This window comes from Pseudorasbora parva, chromosome 3 (assembly GCF_024679245.1).
Source record: "Pseudorasbora parva isolate DD20220531a chromosome 3, ASM2467924v1, whole genome shotgun sequence".
Taxonomy (NCBI): Eukaryota; Metazoa; Chordata; class Actinopteri; order Cypriniformes; family Gobionidae; genus Pseudorasbora; species Pseudorasbora parva.
Genome location: NC_090174.1, coordinates 29,460,764 through 29,480,421, shown reverse-complemented (window position 1 = coordinate 29,480,421; position 19,658 = coordinate 29,460,764). Strand labels below are relative to the sequence as shown.

The 19,658-nt window shown below is 39.8% G+C and overlaps 2 protein-coding genes across 2 annotated transcripts; one reads left to right on the top strand and one right to left on the bottom strand.

Moving 5' to 3' along the window:
* Positions 1-92: 92 nt before the first annotated feature.
* p2rx5 (purinergic receptor P2X, ligand-gated ion channel, 5) lies at positions 93-16,763 on the top strand. The gene is made up of 12 exons (XM_067438341.1): positions 93-1,508; positions 2,201-2,351; positions 3,700-3,771; positions 3,924-3,999; positions 4,172-4,256; positions 7,445-7,525; positions 8,609-8,750; positions 14,712-14,842; positions 15,067-15,160; positions 15,262-15,327; positions 15,418-15,503; positions 15,625-16,763. The coding sequence occupies exons 1-12, from the start codon at positions 1,375-1,377 to the stop codon at positions 15,917-15,919; spliced, it is 1,413 nt and encodes a 470-aa protein (XP_067294442.1). The 5' UTR covers positions 93-1,374; the 3' UTR covers positions 15,920-16,763.
* Positions 16,764-18,259: 1,496 nt separating this feature from the next.
* On the bottom strand, positions 18,260-19,333 carry emc6 (ER membrane protein complex subunit 6). Its single transcript, XM_067440091.1, has 2 exons — positions 19,127-19,333; positions 18,260-19,033 (listed from the first exon to the last, which is right to left on the bottom strand). The coding sequence occupies exon 2, from the start codon at positions 19,011-19,013 to the stop codon at positions 18,681-18,683; it is 333 nt and encodes a 110-aa protein (XP_067296192.1). The 5' UTR covers positions 19,014-19,033; positions 19,127-19,333; the 3' UTR covers positions 18,260-18,680.
* Positions 19,334-19,658: the final 325 nt, after the last annotated feature.

The window sequence follows — 19,658 nt, the reverse complement described above, 5'->3', positions numbered from 1 at the left end:
TTAAATTAATGAAATGGGACTTTTCAATAAAATGCTCAGGATAATGCAGAAGCATTTAGTAATTATACAAATAGATTGTCTTTAGAAGTCCTGTAGCTGAGCAATAGCATTTCTAGAGATAATGGGTAGAAGTTGGGGTAATGTTTTTGTTTGCTTATTTTAGAATTTATTTAATTTAAAGCTGTATGGCAGGTACTGAATTTGGTTATACACCATATTTAGTTGGTGACAATCTATTTAATTGACCCCCGTGGTGATCCTATTTAGCAACTGCTGCTAAATTTAAAAAAGAAAAGAAAAAGGTAAGATGGTGCCACCAACTGTTCAAATAAACCAGCTGCAATTCTAACATGACAAACTAACAAACCTTTGCATACCTTCTCTGCCATAGATGTTTTTTGTTGTTGATCAGCAATAGGACTAACAACCTTTATGGAAACATGGTCATGGAAGACCTTGCTCAATCCATTTTAATTGGGCTTTCCAGAACGTTTTTAAAAAAGTGAGGTCTTGAATCATGGAAATAACCATTGCTTTATTTAATCAGTCATATAGTGTTTTGTGTAGAGTAGCCTAAATGCCTGCAATCCAGCTTGAAGTAAAGTTATATTTTAGTGTTATATTCGAGACATTTGTAATTTATTCCAAATAGATATTTCACATCGAAATTGCAATAGGCCTATATATAAACTATTTATAAAAATAAACACTTGCCTATGTAGTAAAGGTCATGGAAAAGTAGTCTCATCAAAACGAGGCATCTTTGAATATTTTTGAATGTGAAAAAGTTAAAGCATTAGGCCTAAAAGGCATAACATTAAGCTACTTAATTTATGAATTTATTCACTGCATTTATGAATCTGTCTATTAAGTTATTGTTCAATATTAATTCATTTATAATAGGTAGCCTACATTCATACTATTCATCAGGCTAATGTACAACTTAAAATGTTATATATAAATTGAATGAACACAATGAATAAACCTAGATTAATATACTGTAAAAGTATTTATTACACGATAGCCTACCTGTATTAACTAATGTTAACTAATATTACCTGTATTAAACCTACTTGTATTAACTAGTTTAATTGAACCACCATTAAAACTATTGATATCCGCTGAGTAGCTATCAGAACGTCCCTATGAGACGTTTTGTTTCGTCTTTAAAAACAGCGTAAGCCCTTATTTACAGCTCCCATCCGTTTAATCGATGATAGGAATGTTGACAAAACAAAACAAAAGATTCCATGCACAAAAGGAGACAACAAGAATCAAAAGGTTTCGACGAAATATTTAGGGGGAGAACTGGCTGCACCGCCGTCAGCGCAGAGCAGTTGACAGCTGCTTCGGGGCCGTCAATGACACAGGAACATGGCTCAGACCTGGGGGAACTTTTTCTTCTCTCTACTCGATTACAAGACTGAGAAATTTGTCATCGCTAAAAACAAAAAGGTTGGAGTTCTGTTCAGACTCTTTCAGCTGGCGGTGATTGGATATCTGATCGGGTAGGTGACTTAATTGTGTTTCTTTATCCACACGTTGAGGTGAAGCGTCCTCTGTCAAATTTTAGAAGATTAACTTTCAAAAGTACATGTTCTAAAAGGTCGTTAATTGTTTGTTTATGCGATGTTACTCTATATGAATTTCATCAAACCGAATGTAAGCCGACATTGAAGCACCATGTCTTGGATGTTATTTATATCGAAGGAAAGACTAAAACCGTCTGTGCACTGTTTGACCTGACGGTGCTCGTTTTGCATCGAGTGAATAAGACTGTTTTGATTTAGATTAGTGATCACCATTTTAGACAACAGTTTCTTCACCTCTGCTTCACTCCAGTTCACATGTTTTTTGGGCTTATATAGTTCATACAACAATGGAACTGCCGCAAAAGGTGCTGAATGTAAGATGACCCGGATCACATGTGCTGTGGCCAAATGCTACACAAAAGCACCAGCCTGCCGAACGCCATTAAAGCTACAGCTAAAACTAAACTAAAGCTGCTTTATTCCTATACTATACCTATAAAACTTAAACAAAATGACTTAAAATGCCCTTCATGCGTGTTATCCATACATTTAAGTTATAGCATCACTTATCACACAGACAAATAACCATTAAAATGACTTTATATATATATTTCAGTGTTGGTTTCTCACTGTTGTTTACTTTATTTTGTTGGTTTGTCCTCTTAAAGGTGGGTTTTTATTTGGAAGAAAGGTTATCAGGAGACTGAGGAAGCCATCCAGAGTTCTGTGATCACCAAAATTAAGGGTATAGATTTCACCAACACCTCTCAGTTTGGTCTGCAACTATGGGGTGCAGAGGACTATGTCATCCCTCCACAAGTAAATACACTTCTTTCCTACTTCTTTCTTGAATTTGAAAGATATGTATAGGCTTAGTATTTGTAAACCACATGTACTCTGTTAAGACTTTCTCAAAACAATATCCATTTAACCTGTTAGATTAGGGAGATAATTAGATAATGGCATACGCATCTTTTGCTGAGAATTTAAACAATAAACATTTTGTGTTACATAATGGAATATCTTTTTTCATCTACATATACTCTAAACGAATTGCTGTTTTTGGACATAATTTTACTTAAATGTATGCAGAACAGTATTACAGCTAAGAGACTGATAGAGAGGTATTTATGTAATATTAAGTCTTTAATATTTATTTATTTGTAATTTTTTACCATTTATATTTTAGATAAAATTAATTGAATAAAAGCCTTTTATTCCCATGCAGTCCCCTAATGCTTTTTCAGAACTGTGTTTTTGCAGAAAAGTTTTATGCCCTCATAGTGTTCATTAATGGCACTGAAGCTCTGACCAAAAAAGATGCTGTGTACGCATTTGTTTAGGAAGTCTAGATTTTATTTGAAACTTTTTGGCTTGGAAGCTAATTCCTGTGCTTCTTGAAGTGATACTATCACGTTCCATTAAAGGGGAACTATGTAGTATTTTTGCAGTAAAATGTCCAAAAAAAAGACCAGGCCAGTGTTATATATTTTGTTCAGTTGAGTTCTTACAATATCCCAAATCTGTCCAGCTATTTGTAAATTGTGAGAAAATTGCTAATTTAACCAAGGAGTTGGGACATCTGAGGGAGTCACCTGTCAATTGTGTCATATCTGCGTTACCCTCGGTTTCCGAGCAGAAACGCTATACTCTTAGCAGTGTGCAACAAGTGTCACAGCAGCCGCTGAGCGAATGCACAGAATAACGTCATAATAACATAATTTTAAACAAACTCAAATGTATCTAATATGATAAACAGAGCTGCGTTACCTCATACTCATGACCGGAAAAGCAGATATGGCGCTGCCCATTATGTCCCGTCATAATAAAAGTCCCGCTGCTCGCGACCCGTGGGTTGTGCAACAGTCGCTCCAGCGGCCCTGCTCAGCTCCATCAACACTCGGTCATGCTCTGCTTCATACTACAGTAATGTTAATAATCGCGTCCATGAACATGATTCCTGCCCGAGTCCTAGCCCGATTGTTTTCCACTGGATGTGAGGTGAAGACCACATGTCCCAAGATTCTGCGCTCAAACCTGGCGTCATCAAACTACACCTTTGTTTTGAATTGGCTCTCTCTAGCGGACAGAACAGTTACATAATGTAGCTTTAATTTGGTGTTGAAAATGTACTTTGTAAGAATATGTCATCAATTCTTTTTAACAGGGGGACAGGGTCTTCTTTATTGTGACAAATTACCTAGTGACACCAAACCAAAGATTGGGTTTTTGCCCTGAGGTAAGCGATAGGTTATTTGTATTCCCAACTTAAATAATCTCCCAATTAGAGAACTATATTCACATAAAAGTTTGTGGAGTTTTTTATCTCTAAATCTAATCTTTTAAAACTACTGCGTTTGCTGTATGTTCACTTCATTCTACTTATTACAGAGTCCTAAAGTGCCAGATGGTGTTTGTATTAATGACAATGAATGTGTCGAAGGGGAAACTGTTATAGCAGGCCATGGTAAGCACAAGACCTGCATGCACACCTTGAATTTCTATAAAAGGAAAACCTTTGGGAAAGTGCAAGATTTCTCTTTCAGAAAAAAAATGTTACATTGTTTTACACTACGACCCACTGGCATGTTTAAATTCCTGAGCCTTAAAGGGACTACATTTTACTGTTGTTTATTCAGGAGTGAAGACAGGCCGCTGCCAAAATGACACAGGAACTTGTGAGATTCATGGCTGGTGCCCTGTTGAGCATGGCCACGCACCAACGTAAGAGATGCAATATTTGCAATATTATTCCCTATTCATGCCGGTTGTATGAAACTAAAAAAACCTATTCGTTTTGTGCCTGTAATGTATAGAGCTCAATGAGTCTCAATAAAGATAAATACACACACTACATTCACATATGCACACACGGGATTCATAAATGCACACACAGGGTACACAAATGCACAAAGAATTCACAAATGCATACAAAATTCAGAAATTCACACACAATTCATAAATACACACAAAATTCAAATGCAAAGAAAATTTACAAATGCGCTCAAGATTCAGAAATGTATTTGTGATGCACACACAAATATATCTTGATTTACAAACTGCTTGCGGTCTTTGAACTTCACTGCATTTGTGTGTGAATTTTGAGACTCCCCTGACTTGTCTTGACACACAAATGCCCTTTTTAAACAGGGAATGATCAGCAACCAATCAGATATCACCGTTGTTTTAGCCAATCACAAGAACGCACCCCACGTGGGGGGATTGTTAACTTATAAGCCAATCACATGAATGCGTTCACACATCGCAATATAATAATAATAATAATACATTTTATTTATAACGCACTTTTCATTCCGAAGAATCTCAAAGTGCAACAAAGGGAAAAAATAACACAAATGAATAACAAGTAAAATATAGAATAATACAGGTGCTGAAGGCTCTGTTGGTATATTCCATAGACCGTAAAAAAATATATTCCCAATTCGGCAGTGTCCTGATGACGTCGTCGAGGCATGACCGCTGAATACCAGATGATGGGTCTGCATGGCGATTCAGACAATAGGGATCGCCGCAGCACCATGCAGGAGGCATTCAAAGTTTTCTGGGCACTTCTGTGGACACACCGGGGTCGGCGCAGAAGTCCAAGCCACCCCACGGCCGCAGTGCAAGACGGCTGTTACGTCCCAAAGGTGGCTATAAGGGCATGAGGGACACAACATAAAATTAATAAGAATTTTCCCGGATTTCAACTCTGGAAGACGATCAGAGGTGCGGGTGCAAAAAGAAACGAACAAGAGCAAAAACTGGAGTTTTACATGAAGCGGAAAGATTTATTCACAATAACATTTGGGGAGGAAAACTCAACACAGGAGGGAGAAAACAAAACAAAAACCGATGCCAGGGAGTAGGAACTTAAACGGGGCTAAATCAAAGAAAGTAACAAAAACAAAAACCCAGCTCCTAACCCATTCCCAACTAACCTACTTAACACAATGAAAAGAAAAAGGAAATAAACATCTTCGGCGTTCAGACGCCCTACATAAACTACACTAACTAACAAACTCAAAACATACAAAAGTGGCACCCGTTTCTTACCTAGTGTACTAACACCACGCCTCCCTAGGTGTTGCAATGGAGGTCACGTGACATGCTTTCCTGTTCCCTACTCCCTGGTCGGGATAAAGTATTAGAAGAGAAAGAAAACAATAATAAAGGCTTATAATCGCCTACCAGATTAACTTAGAAACAAACCACAAAAATAACGGATTAACTCGTAAACAGAATCATACTATTCAGGAAATAACCAAATGATAAATAAGAACGAAAGCCAAAACACGCAAAGAAACAAAGCGTGCCCAACAAACGAACAATCAATCCCGCTCCCTCCTCCTCCCGTCGTTTCCGGCTTGCGTCTGCCCTTTTATCGCCACGACGCCCATTCTGATGCAGCGTCGTAATGATGAATGACAAGCACACCGGCCAATAAGATCGTCCTAAGAGGTGATAGCGGAGAAAGTGAAAGGGGAAAGAAACAGCCATATTCCATGCACGTAACAACGGCCATTATTGTAAGATGGCTAGCGCGGTGGAGGACTTCTTCTGGCAGATGCCTGTATTCGTGGAAATTTTTATGTTTGAATTGTTGCAGTTGCTTCTGGTTTGAAGGACATTTCATGTTGCTCCCTGTTCTGGGTGTCGGCTGCTCACTGGTGGTCTCCCTCGGGCTTGAGCTGCATGGTGGCTGAAGTTTGCACCGGGCCAGCGTCATCAGCCGTGGAATGGTTTGGACTTCTGCACCGACCCCGGTGTGTCCACAGAAGTGCCCGGAAAACATTGTTTGCCTCCTGCGTGGTGCTGTGGCGATCCCTCCATCTGGTCATCGGCTGTCATGCCCCGACGACGTCATCAGGACACTGTCGAATTGGGAATATGGGAATATTATAGGGGAATATGTAGCAACAAGGCCTCTAGCGCTAGGAGAATTGTAATAAGGTTTCATGCAGTGGATCACAGTGTACTGTGGAGCTTACAGAGATTCCACCATCAGCTCTGTTTTCTGTTCAGAAAAGCTTTTAACTGTTATGTGTTGGTTGATTTTGTATTATTCTATATTTTTACTTGTTATTCATTTGCGTTATTTTTCCCTTTGTTGCACTTTGAGATTCTTCGGAATGAAAAGTGCATTATAAATAAAATGTATTATTATTATTATTATTATTATATCGCGATATGTGAACGCGTTCATGTGATTGGCTTATAAGTTAACAATCCCCCCACGTGGGGTGCGTTCTTGTGATTGGCTAAAACAAGGGTGATATCTGATTGGTTGCTGATCATTCCCTGTTTAAAAAGGGCATTTGTGTGTCGAGCCAGGTCTTGTGTGCGAACAAAATTCACACACAAATGCAGTGAAGTTCAAAGACCGCAAGCAGTTTGTAAATCAAGATATATTTGTGTGCATCAGAAATACATTCCTGAATCTTGAGCGCATTTGTAAATTTTCTTTGCATTTCTGAATTTTGTGTGTATTTCTGAATTGTGTGTGCATTTCTGAATTTTGTATGCATTTGTGAATCTTCTGTGCTTTTTAAATTATGTGTGTGCATTTGTGAATCCTGTGTGTGCATTTATGAATCCTGTGTGTGCATTTGTGAATCCTGTGTGTGCATTTGTGAATCCTGTGTGTGCATTTGTGAATCCTGTGTGTGCATTTGTGAATCCTGTGTGTGCATTTGTGAATCCTGTGTGTGCATTTATGAATCCTGTGTTTGCATTTATGAATCCTGTGTGTGCATTTGTGAATTTTTTGTGCATGTATGTATCCTGTGTGCATTTTTGTATCCTGTGTGTGCATCTATTTATCCTGTGTGTGCATATGTGAATGTAGTGTGTGTATTTATCTTTATTGAGACTCTTTTAGCTCCATAGTAATGTGCCAAATGTTACTACAGGAAGCCCATGCTGTCAAAGGCAGAAAACTTCACAGTCTATATAAAGAATTTCATCAAGTTTCCAAAATTTGCCTTCTCCAAGTAAGTGAAGTCTAGAGGCATGATGTTAGTGTTTATTTTTATATTAAAGCCTGTAGATTAAATGTTCTCACTTGTCTGAAGCGAAATAAGTATTCTAAGACAAATCCGTGACCTAACAAGGGATAGGAACTGCATGCATTCATTGTTTATACGGCATCCCCATGTGTGCATGTCACAGTGCTGTAACCTCCCTTAGTCTTTTAAAGCTTTTCAACTAGGTTTTCTACAATGACTCTTTTGCATGTTATTTCCTTTGCAAAGCACCATCAAAGTTTTAAGTGGAGCAACAATAACATGCCACAGGACACAGGACTGCTGCTAAATAATTATATGTAGCAATTCGGGCTTGTACATTATGGACACCAGTTGTGTAACATGAACCACAGGACTGCTGCTAAATAATTATATGTAGCAATTCGGGCTTGTACATTATGGACACCAGTTGTGTAACATGAACCTAGTATCATAACCTCATGAACCATTTTTTTCCCCACTTGTTTTGGTGTTTTTCATGCTGCAGTTGAACAGGATTGTTTCTCTGTAAGCACATGATGTTCTGTTGTCATTTCAAACTCCTGCTGAATAAGAAAGTTCATAGTTCAGTCATGAGTGCAGGATAATTTCTGTGGCTCAAAAGCAGAGTGTCATCTGGCAAGAAGTTATATAATGAGCCCATACAGTCCTGTACTATTACCAGAAATAGAGTACTTCATCACTGAGTCGTAACAAATCTACATACTAAAAAAACAGCAAAACAGATGCTTTATAAAAATTTGTATTGGTTTGAAAGAGCAGACCTGCTTGCACGCAATAAAGTTTTATGTTTGGACATTGATGGTACAGCACAAGCTGCTCAGAATATCTGATGCTTACTTATCTCTATTTATATCAGCACAGTGTATGGTGCATACATTGAGACCTACTGTTTTGATATCCTGTGCCCTGCTCTTTTCAGTGACAGGCTGCAGTTGTTCGTATGTCCTTATACATGATCTCACAATGTTGCATGACCTCTGCAATGTCATCACATAGTATATCAAGCAAATAAAATGTTTCTCCCACTTTTCATTTTCTCACTTGAAGATCGAACGTCCTGCCCACCGCCAACAGCACATATCTCAAGACATGCAGCTATGACAAGGAACATCATCCCTATTGTCCCATTTTTTTTGTGGGAGATGCAATAAACTGGACTGGATACAATTTCCAGGACTTGGCAACAAAGGCAAGCTTTAAACGACACGACAAGTTAAACAATCAAGTCTTCACTATTGTAAACACACTGGTAGTTGATGTCAAGCAGCAGCTCAGTCTGTATGCAAAGAGAGATCATATCCTAACGATTTTTGTAAAAGCTTCCCGTGTAAATAACGTCAAAAGGTTGCACCCAAAAAAATTCCAGACTAAAATGCATGTTTGAGCTGTTTTAACTGAAAGCAACTTGCATTCTATATATATATATATATATATATATATATATATATATATATATATATATATTAGGGCCGGGACTCGATTTAAAAAAAAATCTAATTAATTAGAGGCTTTGTAATTAATTAATCGAAATTAATCGCATTTTAATTGCATATAAATATTTGACCTGAGAACAATGAGAAGTAATTTTTCACATGTATTTTTAGTATACCATTGAATAATGACTGAATACATAAGCTTAATCAACAAAATATTGTTTATTTATTTCAGTCCAGCAGACCAGCGCAATGTTTGCCATTAAGTTTAGCAAAAGCATATTTGTGATATTTGAGGCTCGATGTGCTGCGGTGATACGCAAATTCCTTGTTGTATAGCTTGCTCACAACCATGCTCTTGACGACGCTTCCATTCTTTCGTTTTTTTAAACAAAATTTCCCATCCACGGGGCCAAGCAAAGCAGTCTCATCAGCTTCTTCGTTCCATAGCTTCGCTCATGTTCACATGGTTTGTTGTTGTCGTGACTCCGGAGCGCTAGTTGGTGTTCCAGTATAATTGGTCCGTCGAAACTCATTCATTGAAAAACGTTCCGCGGTGCTAAAATAAGTGTGGTAATTTTTTGCGTAAGTTGCGTAATTAATTAACACGTTAAAGTCACGTAATTAATTAATCTTAATTAACGCGTTAAAGTCCCAGCCCTAATATATATATATGTATATCAGTGCCATTGTTTTATCTCAAGATGCACACCAGTATATTATATATATTAGTGTTGGGCCGTTATCGGTGTTAACGTGCTGCGTTAACGTGAGACTCTTATCGGGCGATTAAAAAAAATAACGCCGTTGATCTATTCTCAAAGTTGGGTTGGGAGCTGGGTTTATACCAGCGTTTCCTAACCGGGGTGCCGTTCAATGTGAGCAGGGGCGCCGTGTAAAAGGTGCCGGTAAGCACTTGCACCGCGGACACATCTTTAATATGGGTTGTAACTTATAATGCTTCATGTATGTTCCCTTTCGAACGGTCAATCGTACTGCGTCTTTAAGAACCAAATGGGAATAAATCTATTTCTCGAATTACTGAAGTATTTTTTTAAATCACGCAGTGCTACTGCCCCGTGGAAACAGTGTGGAGACTCTCGCTTGCTATTGGCTGTCCAGTGGGAACTGCATGAACTAATGGCAGAGGAGCGTAACTGAGCAAACCAATGCGCACAAAACCCGCAAATCTGGGTTTAAAGCCCGTGAACGGGTCACAAATGCCCGCCAAAGGGCGCCCTTAAATATGATGCAATGCCCTAAAAACATCAGATTAATTTCGTTCAGCGACGATCTCGATCCTTGCTGATAAAACTCGAAGCTACACCACCTCGCCGAGAAAAGACGAGCTAGCAACGGAATCGCGTACGAGCCAGCCCGGACATTCTGCAACGAGTCAGCGGCCTGTTTTAGAGCGCTCAATTGCCAGCGGTCCCGCGAGCTGTCGCGCCCTTGCCCTGCGCTCTCCGGCTAACACTAAGGTGTATCCTTACATTTTTTTTACTGAATAGCAACTTACGTAATGTCGCAACATATATGTGTGACATGCAGCACTCACCTGCATGAAGAAGATGGCCATGATGTGTGTGTGCGCTGTCTGGGTAAAGCCCACGCAGACACCGCTCTCTCTGGGTCCGGCTGCTCTCACTGCAAGAGTATGCCCATGTCCTCTCTGCGACGACCCCATCCCCTCGGTATCCCAGCAGTGCAGCGACTTAAAGGCTGGTGTGGACACTGAGCTGATCCATGTCCTCATGAAGGCCGTCAACAAGCTCGGCCTGGACTGGGACTCCCCTGAAGAGCCTGCACACAGCCGCCTCGACGAGTGGTATCTGCCGAGGCGCCAGCAGGCCGCTCAGCAGAGAGCCGCGCCGTTCTTTCCTGAGGTGCACAAGGAATTGGCGAAGTTGTGGCACGCCCCCTACTCTGCTCGTCTACACCCATCCATCTCGCACGCGCTCTCCACCATCGACGGTGCAGTCAAGAAGGGCTACAAGAAGTTCCCTCCACTTGAGGAAACGGTGGCCGCGCACCTCTGCCCGCCCTCCGTGATAGGCTGGAAGCCTAAAATAGTCCATCCTTCCAAGCCCAGTGGAACAACGTCAGCCTTGGCAAATAGGGCATATGCTTTCGCTGGCCAGGCAAGCTCCGCCCTCCACTCGATGGCGGTCCTGCAAGTGTTTTAGGCCAAGCTCCTCCGAACTATGGACGAGACTGGTCCAAACCAAGAGGTTTTCCGTGACCTCCGAAGCGCTACAGACCTAGCCCTTCGCGCCTCAAAAGCCAACGCCCAGGCCATCGGCAGGTCCATGGCTAGCCTCGTTGTGCTGGAACGCCACCTCTGGCTAAACCTCACAGAGATCAAGGACGCCGATAAAACTGCCTTCCTTGACGCTCCAATAGCTCCGAACGGCCTGTTTGGCCCAGCCGTCGACGGGTTTGCAGACCGCATCACCACGGCGAAGAAAGCGTCCCAAGCAATGCGACATCAACTGGTCTTCTCCCGAAACGAGCTAGCTCTGCCTCCCGCCAGAGAGCTCCGTACCACCAGCAGCAGCAAATGCAACAGTGCAGGACTGTGCACGTGTCTGCTCTGCCCCGCCCACCACAGGATCAGCGTCAACGTCAGATGAAGCGCTTCCTGCCTAAGCGTTGGGGTCCCTGGCCAAAAATAACGCTGGAACCTGAACACAGGAAGCAACCCTGACAGACTGGTCAGGAAGAGAGGAGGGTTGAGCCCCGCCCAGGCTGGTCCGCCCCCCAAAAGACTCTGAATTCTCTCCACACGGCCCGTTTTTGTTGTTGGAGGAAAAAATTTTTTCAAATGTTGTGAGTGTATGCCACGCTCCCTTGCATTCTGCCGCTGCAACGGCGAGTTCAATAAAAAACATGAATATTCAAAAAATGAGTTTTTTGTCTCTTCCGCACCACATGGTGTGCGCCACCTTCCGACACTATAAAACCCCTGTACAGCCGAGCAGAGGCTTAAAGCCATCCCTGGTGTCACAGTCCTCCAATTCGCTCGCAAACCACCCCGTTTCGCGGGCATAATGCACACTTCGGTGGAGAACAACGTGACTCATGCCTCAAAACCTCAAAAAAGTGGAGAGCCTTTTGATCAAAAATGCTATTGAGGCGGTGCCTCCAACACAGAGCAAATCAGGGTTTTACAGCCACTATTTCCTCGTCCCCAAAAAGATAGCTGCCTCAGACCCATCTTAGACCTCAGACATCTGAACAAGGCTCTTATCAAACGGCCTTTCAGAATGCTGACATTCAAACAGATCCTCGCACAAATCTGCCCGATGGACTTGTTTTTCTCAGTGGATCTGAAAGATGCTTACTTCATATCCAAATTGTCCCATGTCACAGACCGTTTCTGAGATTCGCGTTCGTTGGGAAGGCCTATCAGTACACCAGCCGGATCTCACGAAAATGCGTATAAGAGTGTGCAATGTCTTTGGAATGTATACACCAAAACTCATATTGGCGTGTCTATGCCACGCTGTTTTTCGCGTGCATATGATACACACTTCATGGCATATTATACATACCAACCCCCCACCCCACTATCCTAAACCTACCCAAGAGCGTGTCATACATATGAACCCTCCACTTTATGCCGTATTATACATACGACGCCCCCCCCACACACACACACACACACTACCCTAAACCTACCCAAGAGCGTGTAATATACGCCATAATATGCGTATCATGCACGCGAAAAGTTTTGCCGTATACATTCCACGACATTGCACACTCGTACTATTTATACGCATTTACATGTGATCGGGTTGCAGTACACAATCCTGCCATTTGGCCTGTCTCCGGCCCCCCACACTTTCACGAAGTGCATAGATGCAGCTCTCTCCCCCTTAAGACAAGCGGGAATGCACATCCTGAACTACCTCGACAACTGGCTCATACTGGCCCAGTCAGAGGAAGAAATCAAATCTCACAAATCTTTGCTACTCAGCCATCTACAATGCCTGGGTCTCAGAATAAATGCAGCCAAGAGCTCATTGCTTCCCAGGCAGAAAATCTCCTTCCTGGGAACGATCTTAGACTCAGCCCAAATGAGGGTGTGACTATTAAACGAACGCGCTCTGACTACTGCAGTTTGCATGTTCATTCAAAACGGAAGCAACAGACCCCTAAAAAAAATTCAGAGAATGCTAGGCCTAATGGCATCAGCTTCTCCAGTACTTCAGCTGGACATGATGCGTATGCACCCCCTGCAGTACTGGCTGAAATCATGGGTTCCTCCCCACGCATGGCATTCAGGCCAGCTTTGGATCAAAGTGGGCCATGGCTGCATCATAGCCCTGGCCCTGTGATCGAATGAGCGTCGGGATAGTTTCCAGAGGGATGGTGGTCACCACGGATGCCTACAACATGGGTTGGGGCGCTCTGTGCGAGGGCGAACCGGCCTTTGGTTCATGGTTGTGCACGATTGCACATAAACTGCCTAGGAATGCTGGCACTAGTGCTAGCCCTCGAGATTTTTCTACCACGTCTCTCAGATCACCATGTTCTAGTCCGCACAGACAACACAACAGTTGTCTCCTATATAAATAGCCAAAGCGGGCTCAGGTCGAGATGGCTCAACCAGCAAGTTAGGCATCTCCTGTGGGCCAAAGGCAAATAACATTCGCTAAAAGCAGTGCATGTGCCGGGCAAACTGAACCAGGGAGCAGACATGCTCTCCAGGGGCCTCGTGTCCCCAGTGGAATGGATTCTCCATCCCCAAACGGTTCAGATGATATGGAATGTTTTCGGGAGGGCAGAGGTCGACCTCTTCGCCTCTGAAGACAACTGTCACTGCCCAATTTATTTTTCAAAGAGCAGGGATGCGCTAGCCCACGACTGGCCCAGCGGTCTGCTTTACACTTTTCCTCCAGTTCTGCTCCTCCCTCAGGCCCAGTATGTCAACATGTCCATCTTGAGGAGTATCCAAGCAGACATAGTCTGTATATGCCTTAAGTGAACTTTATACAGTCGAGAAAGAAGACGCATATCCCTGCATTAGGTCTTAAAGGGGCAGAAGCCTTTACTCTGTTTAATGTCAAAAGATAAGGACATCACTCACTGCTCTTGATTGAATAGCTTTTGTAAATTTGATAAGGATTAATCTTTAATTTAAACAGTAAAATATGCAATTATTACATTTGATTACTTTATTCAATTTCTCTACCTAAAAACTAATGTTAGACCTACCTGAAAAGTTTATTTTTTTAGTTGTTTATTGTTTATTTTATTAGTATCTTTGCTCAACAGTATTTATTTATGCTGCTGCTTGTATTTAAGTTATTTGTTCTTATTCATTTCTTTATTTTTATTTGACAGTAGTCCTTTTTTCCCTAAACATAGCAAATACAGAACCGTACCGAAACCGTGAACCTAAAACGTGATACAAACAGAACTGTGAGCGATCTTTACCATTACACCCCTAGTGTAACGTACGTGAGAGGGTAGCACACACATTCTGAAAGCCTTCGGCAGAATTCAGATGATCCATTTTAATCTAGATTAATTTCAAAATTAATCTAAAATCTAGATTTAAAAAATAATCTATGCCCACCTCTACTATATATATATATATATATATATATATATATATATATATATATATATATATATATAGTAGCGGTGGGCATAGATTATTTTTGATGAAAATGTTATGATGTTTTCTTCTCTTTCATATGCACACACAGGGTGCTTCAATTGCAGTAGGAATTGAGTGGAATTGTGATTTGGATAAAGATGAATCTCGGTGTAACCCTGAATATAGCTTCAACCGCTTGGACAATTCACAACACTCAGTCACCTCTGGTTACAACTTCAGGTATTGCTCTGATTTTTCAATTTCACTCATATAACAAGGTTCTACAGGTGATTTCAGCCATTTTGCTTACCACACAAGCTTTCACCAAAACTTTAGCTACTAAAACATAAACCTGACCATACAAAATTAATAATTCACAGAGATTTTCACCACTTTTTCTTTCCAGGCATTTTGTTTTGGAACTGTATCATTAAACTGGCTGACATGTTTCTCTCATTTTCAAGATTTGCTCGATACTACAATGATGCAGCAGGTCAAACCTATCGGAATCTTTTTAAAGTGTATGGAATTCGCTTTGATATATTAGTGAGTGGAAAGGTAAGAGATAATCGAAAAGATTATAGAGATTTCTGTCATTGAGGTCATGGTGAAATAGTAAAAATATGATTATTTACTTTGCCAGCTTATTTGTTTTCCAGGCTGGGAAATTCAGTATCATTCCTACAGTGATTAATATTGGTTCTGGACTAGCGTTAATGGGTGCTGTGAGTATATAAGCTACTTCTCGACGGTGTCACCAATGGTTGAGATGTTTCTCAGACTCTTGTGTGATCAGTGCTCATCTCATTCCACAGGGGGTTTTTGCCTGTGACATGATTCTGCTCTACATGATGAACAAAAGCTCCTTCTACAGAGAGACAAAATTTGAGGCTATCACAAAGTAAGAATCTACTTGTAATTTCATGTGATGTACTATTGTGTACTATACAGTTAACTGCAGTGGATTTTTTATTATTATTTACATATGGGTTCCATTCATACCATTTTATTTGCACCTCTAGAAAACAATCTGGAAAGCACAGAGAGAGAAAGCATGTAAGACACCACGGCCATCATCGACAAGATGGGCGACCGAAGAGAGAGGAGAAACAGGCAGCAGAGATGCTGCCATTGACATCAGTGTCATCTCAGCCTAATAGCAACCCAGAGAAACAGATCCAGCCCACAGTCTCAGCGCTCAAAACCCACAGTCCTGAGAGAAAGCCACAGGGTACAGTGACATTCAGGACTCAGCATGCAACAGAAAAACAGACCATTTCTCCTGTTTCAACTCTAAGAACACCACGCAACCAGTAGAGAATTTTTCTGATGCTGGATACCATTGGATTTACTGTGGATGTATGAAGGGAGTTGTTATAGCGGGTCTATACTCAGTCATACCGAAGAGGAATAGTGCCAGTGTTATTTATGATCTCCTACATTCTTAAGAAAATGGTTCTAAACAGTACCACATTTAGGTTCTTCGGACAGAACAGAGCTGGTCACACTTACATGTCCTGTGAAACTAAAAAGAGAAAGTTAAAATTTAGACATAGAAGGAAATCATTTACCTGTTGAGAGTGTGTTGACAGTCTATGTAATTGAATGGTTGAGCTCCAGAAAATCAGCAATGAGGTGTATTTGACAGTTACAGATTTTAAAAAACAAAAAGGCGGGAATAAAGAACCCTAAACTCTAAGAACCATTACAGCATATAAAGGGTTTTTAAGGACGATATGGTTCTAAATGGAACTTTTACTATGTGCAGAGATCCTCAAGAACCATCTTTTTTAGAGTATAGTGTTTTAAATGCCAATGGATGTTTTTGTTACAAAGGGTTTATAATAAACAAGATTATTTATTGTAAATCTGACCTGACACCAAAAAATGTCAAACAAGGTTGAATAAATGTTAAAATATTTAAAGAACAATTTGTAGGTCAATGGGTTGCGTTTATCTTGAATAAATGTGAAAAAATGTGTAAATTTTTAAGTCCAATCTTAAAAAAAATGTATTTAAAAAAGATCCACACTACTATTTTTTCACTACACTACATTTAGTTACAGAAGATTCTATTTTTAGAATAAACACTCTTCTTTTCAAATCACTAATCAGCATATTAGAATAATTTCTTAAGGATCATATGACACTGAAAATTCAGCTTTCCCATCACAGAAATAGATTTTAAAATATATTAAAATAAACATAATTTCACAATATAATTTTTTTAATTGTATTTTTGATCCAAGTAAATTTTGCCTTGGTGAGCGTTATCAATCCCAAACTTTTGCCTGGTAATGTGAATATCTATATTAAGATGCTTGCAATAATTTATATAAACTGTACACTGTAAAAAATTTGTTTTGGTTTTTGTTGGTTTAACTTAAAAAAGTAAGTAACCTGGTTGCCTTAAAATTTTTAGTTTATTGAAATTAAAAATTTGAGTTGATACAATGAAGGAAATTAGTTTAATAAATAGAAACTCAAAATATTTTTGTATCTGAACCACATAAAAAATGTGATAAATAATGAAAATAGCACAATTTGGCATGTTTCACTGTGTCATCAGAAATAACACACACATTATTACCCAATATGCTTATAAAATCTTTTAATAATCTTTTAATAAAGGTTGTCGAATCTCAAAAAATTTTCATTGTATTAACTCAATGAACTCTTAATTTTAAGGCAACCAGATAACTTTTTTTCTAAGTAATTTTTTACAGTGTATACTTACGGATTATTTATAAAACGTATAGTTTTCACTACTGTGACTGGCACACTGGTGGCACTGGATATGATTGCACATATATATAATTCAAACTACACTACAATAATTTAAGTTTTATAATTTGAAAAAATACCCATAAGTAATCCAGAACAAAAAAACTTGTACACTGCTATGATATCATAGGCACAATATTTAAACAGTTTACAAAGTCTTAAAATTTAATCCCACCAATCACAATTGTGACTGTAAATTTTCCTTGCATATTTTAGTGTGGTATTAAAAAGCAACTTCTATTATGAAGCAAATCTTCATTTATAATACATTAACATTTGTAATGTATGTCTACATGAGTTGTGGGCAGGTCTAACACTGTTGTGTAGTCATGTGACCACACACTTATTTCTTGGTACTGCCATCTTAATGACAACGTGAAAGCTCAGAAATGACAGGAACATTTTCTACGTTAATTTTTGAGTAGCTCATAATTTTTTGCACACATCATCATGAAAGGGTTATCTATAGGCTACATACATATTGAAATTATATGAATACAGGGTTTATTCTGTTGTCAGGCGGCAGATAAATGAAGACGGTCATTCTGTGTTATTCATATGAACTCTCACAGACTGAACTGAAAACTATCTATCCATCCATATCCATCCATCCATCTGTACTTCTGTCTCTATACCTTTGTCTATCTATACTTCTTTCTGTCTGTCTATCTATACTTCTGTCTATCTACCTAAACTGTCTGTCTATACTTTTGTCTATCTATCTATACTTCTGTCTGTCTGTCTATGTATATCCACGCACAATATTCAAAGTCTACACAATCTTAAATATTTTAGTGATGAACAAACCATTAACCTAAATTGATAAACTGTTTGTTTTTATAGTGTACTTCAAGAAACCACACAATTTAATCCTTGAGGTTAATGATTTATTTCTCAAAATATCTGAAGTATTGTGTGTTTACACACAACTGTTTTACAACAGTTTCTGATTGATGACTGGAGTTCAAATAGTTTTGTACATCATACACAGAAAGCAAGCTGAAAACAAATTAATTTCCCTGTAGGACAACACTAGACTCAAACCTAGCCCTGCCTAGGAACAAGTGTTAGGAAATTATTAAATTACAAGAGGAAATAAAGACACACAATTTTTAAATATCTAAAGTTCAGTGCAATTAGTACTGAGAAAACGTTTTAAATTTTAAAGGCTAAACTTAAGTAAGGTCACGGACAAGATCTGTGGTACATCAACCAGCACTCTCTACCCTGAGGCAGCATCTCTATCATTTTTACTGTTGTACATCTACACGGCTGCTGTACTGTCCGAGTCCCTTTAGTACACATGCACCATTCCGTAGAGGAAAGTCCAGAACAGCACGTAAGTAAAGAGGCCGCCCACGAGGCCTCCTGTAAATAGCAGACGTCGAGATTTGAAGCACTTGTTCCATCGGCGACCGGCTTTGAGGATCAGAAGCAAAGACAGCAGGAAAGAAGCAAGGAAATAAAAGACGAAGCCGTAGAGTCCTGTGAGCCCGAGGATGCCCGCTGTCGCCCCGGACAGAGCAGACACGGACGTGCGGCAGTAGTCGAGCACAGCGTTGTTTCCTCTGACGGCCACCTCACTGATGAACTGCGGTCCCTCGCGTTTGGCTGCTACTGTGGCCATGTTGTGATGTTAAAAACACGCTGAGTGGAGACAAGAGACAGGCGAAAAACAAATGAGCACATAAATCCGGCGGAGAGATCATACATTCACGTGAAACCCCCTCCTCCACTTACCGTTAAGATATTATAAACACAAATCAAGCGTCAGCCTCCGCGATTCAAGAAAGCATAATTTACATTAAACACCCGACCATCATAAGCTATTTGTTTAAGACTATATTTCAACTAGGAATGTGTTCAGGAGAAATTAGCAAATTCGGGATAAACCACAGCGTGTGTCATTCTCTGTCAGCCATTTTCTCGCTATGCACCATGGGACTTTTTAAAAATAAAACGCTAGATCTAATTTTATTTTATATTCACGACAACTTGTAATTCATTTAAAAGAATAATATGCATAATAGTACACTTCTGTGTGTATAGCTCTGAATAAAATTACGGTTTAAATATCTGCTTATTTCATTTACCTTTCACCCACTCTACGGGATCCGCGAAGGCTCAAAATGGTGATGGGATGGAAGAATCATTTGTGAGAATCGGTTCTTTCGAAATGATCGATTTGCGACTCAGGACGACGTCTTTGCAATATACTTAAAAACATCTTTATTATTGTTGTTGTTATTATTGTTATTATTTTTAAGGGTGT

Coding starts and splice junctions, on each gene's coding strand:
- emc6 (XM_067440091.1), bottom strand. CDS start 19,013: ATGGCCACAGTAGCAGCCAAACGCGAGGGACCGCAGTTCATCAGTGAG.
- p2rx5 (XM_067438341.1), top strand. CDS start 1,375: ATGGCTCAGACCTGGGGGAACTTTTTCTTCTCTCTACTCGATTACAAG. Junction 4,000..4,171: donor AACTGTTATAGCAGGCCATG/GTAAGCACAAGA, acceptor TTGTTTATTCAG/GAGTGAAGACAGGCCGCTGC. Junction 14,843..15,066: donor ACCTCTGGTTACAACTTCAG/GTATTGCTCTGA, acceptor CTCATTTTCAAG/ATTTGCTCGATACTACAATG.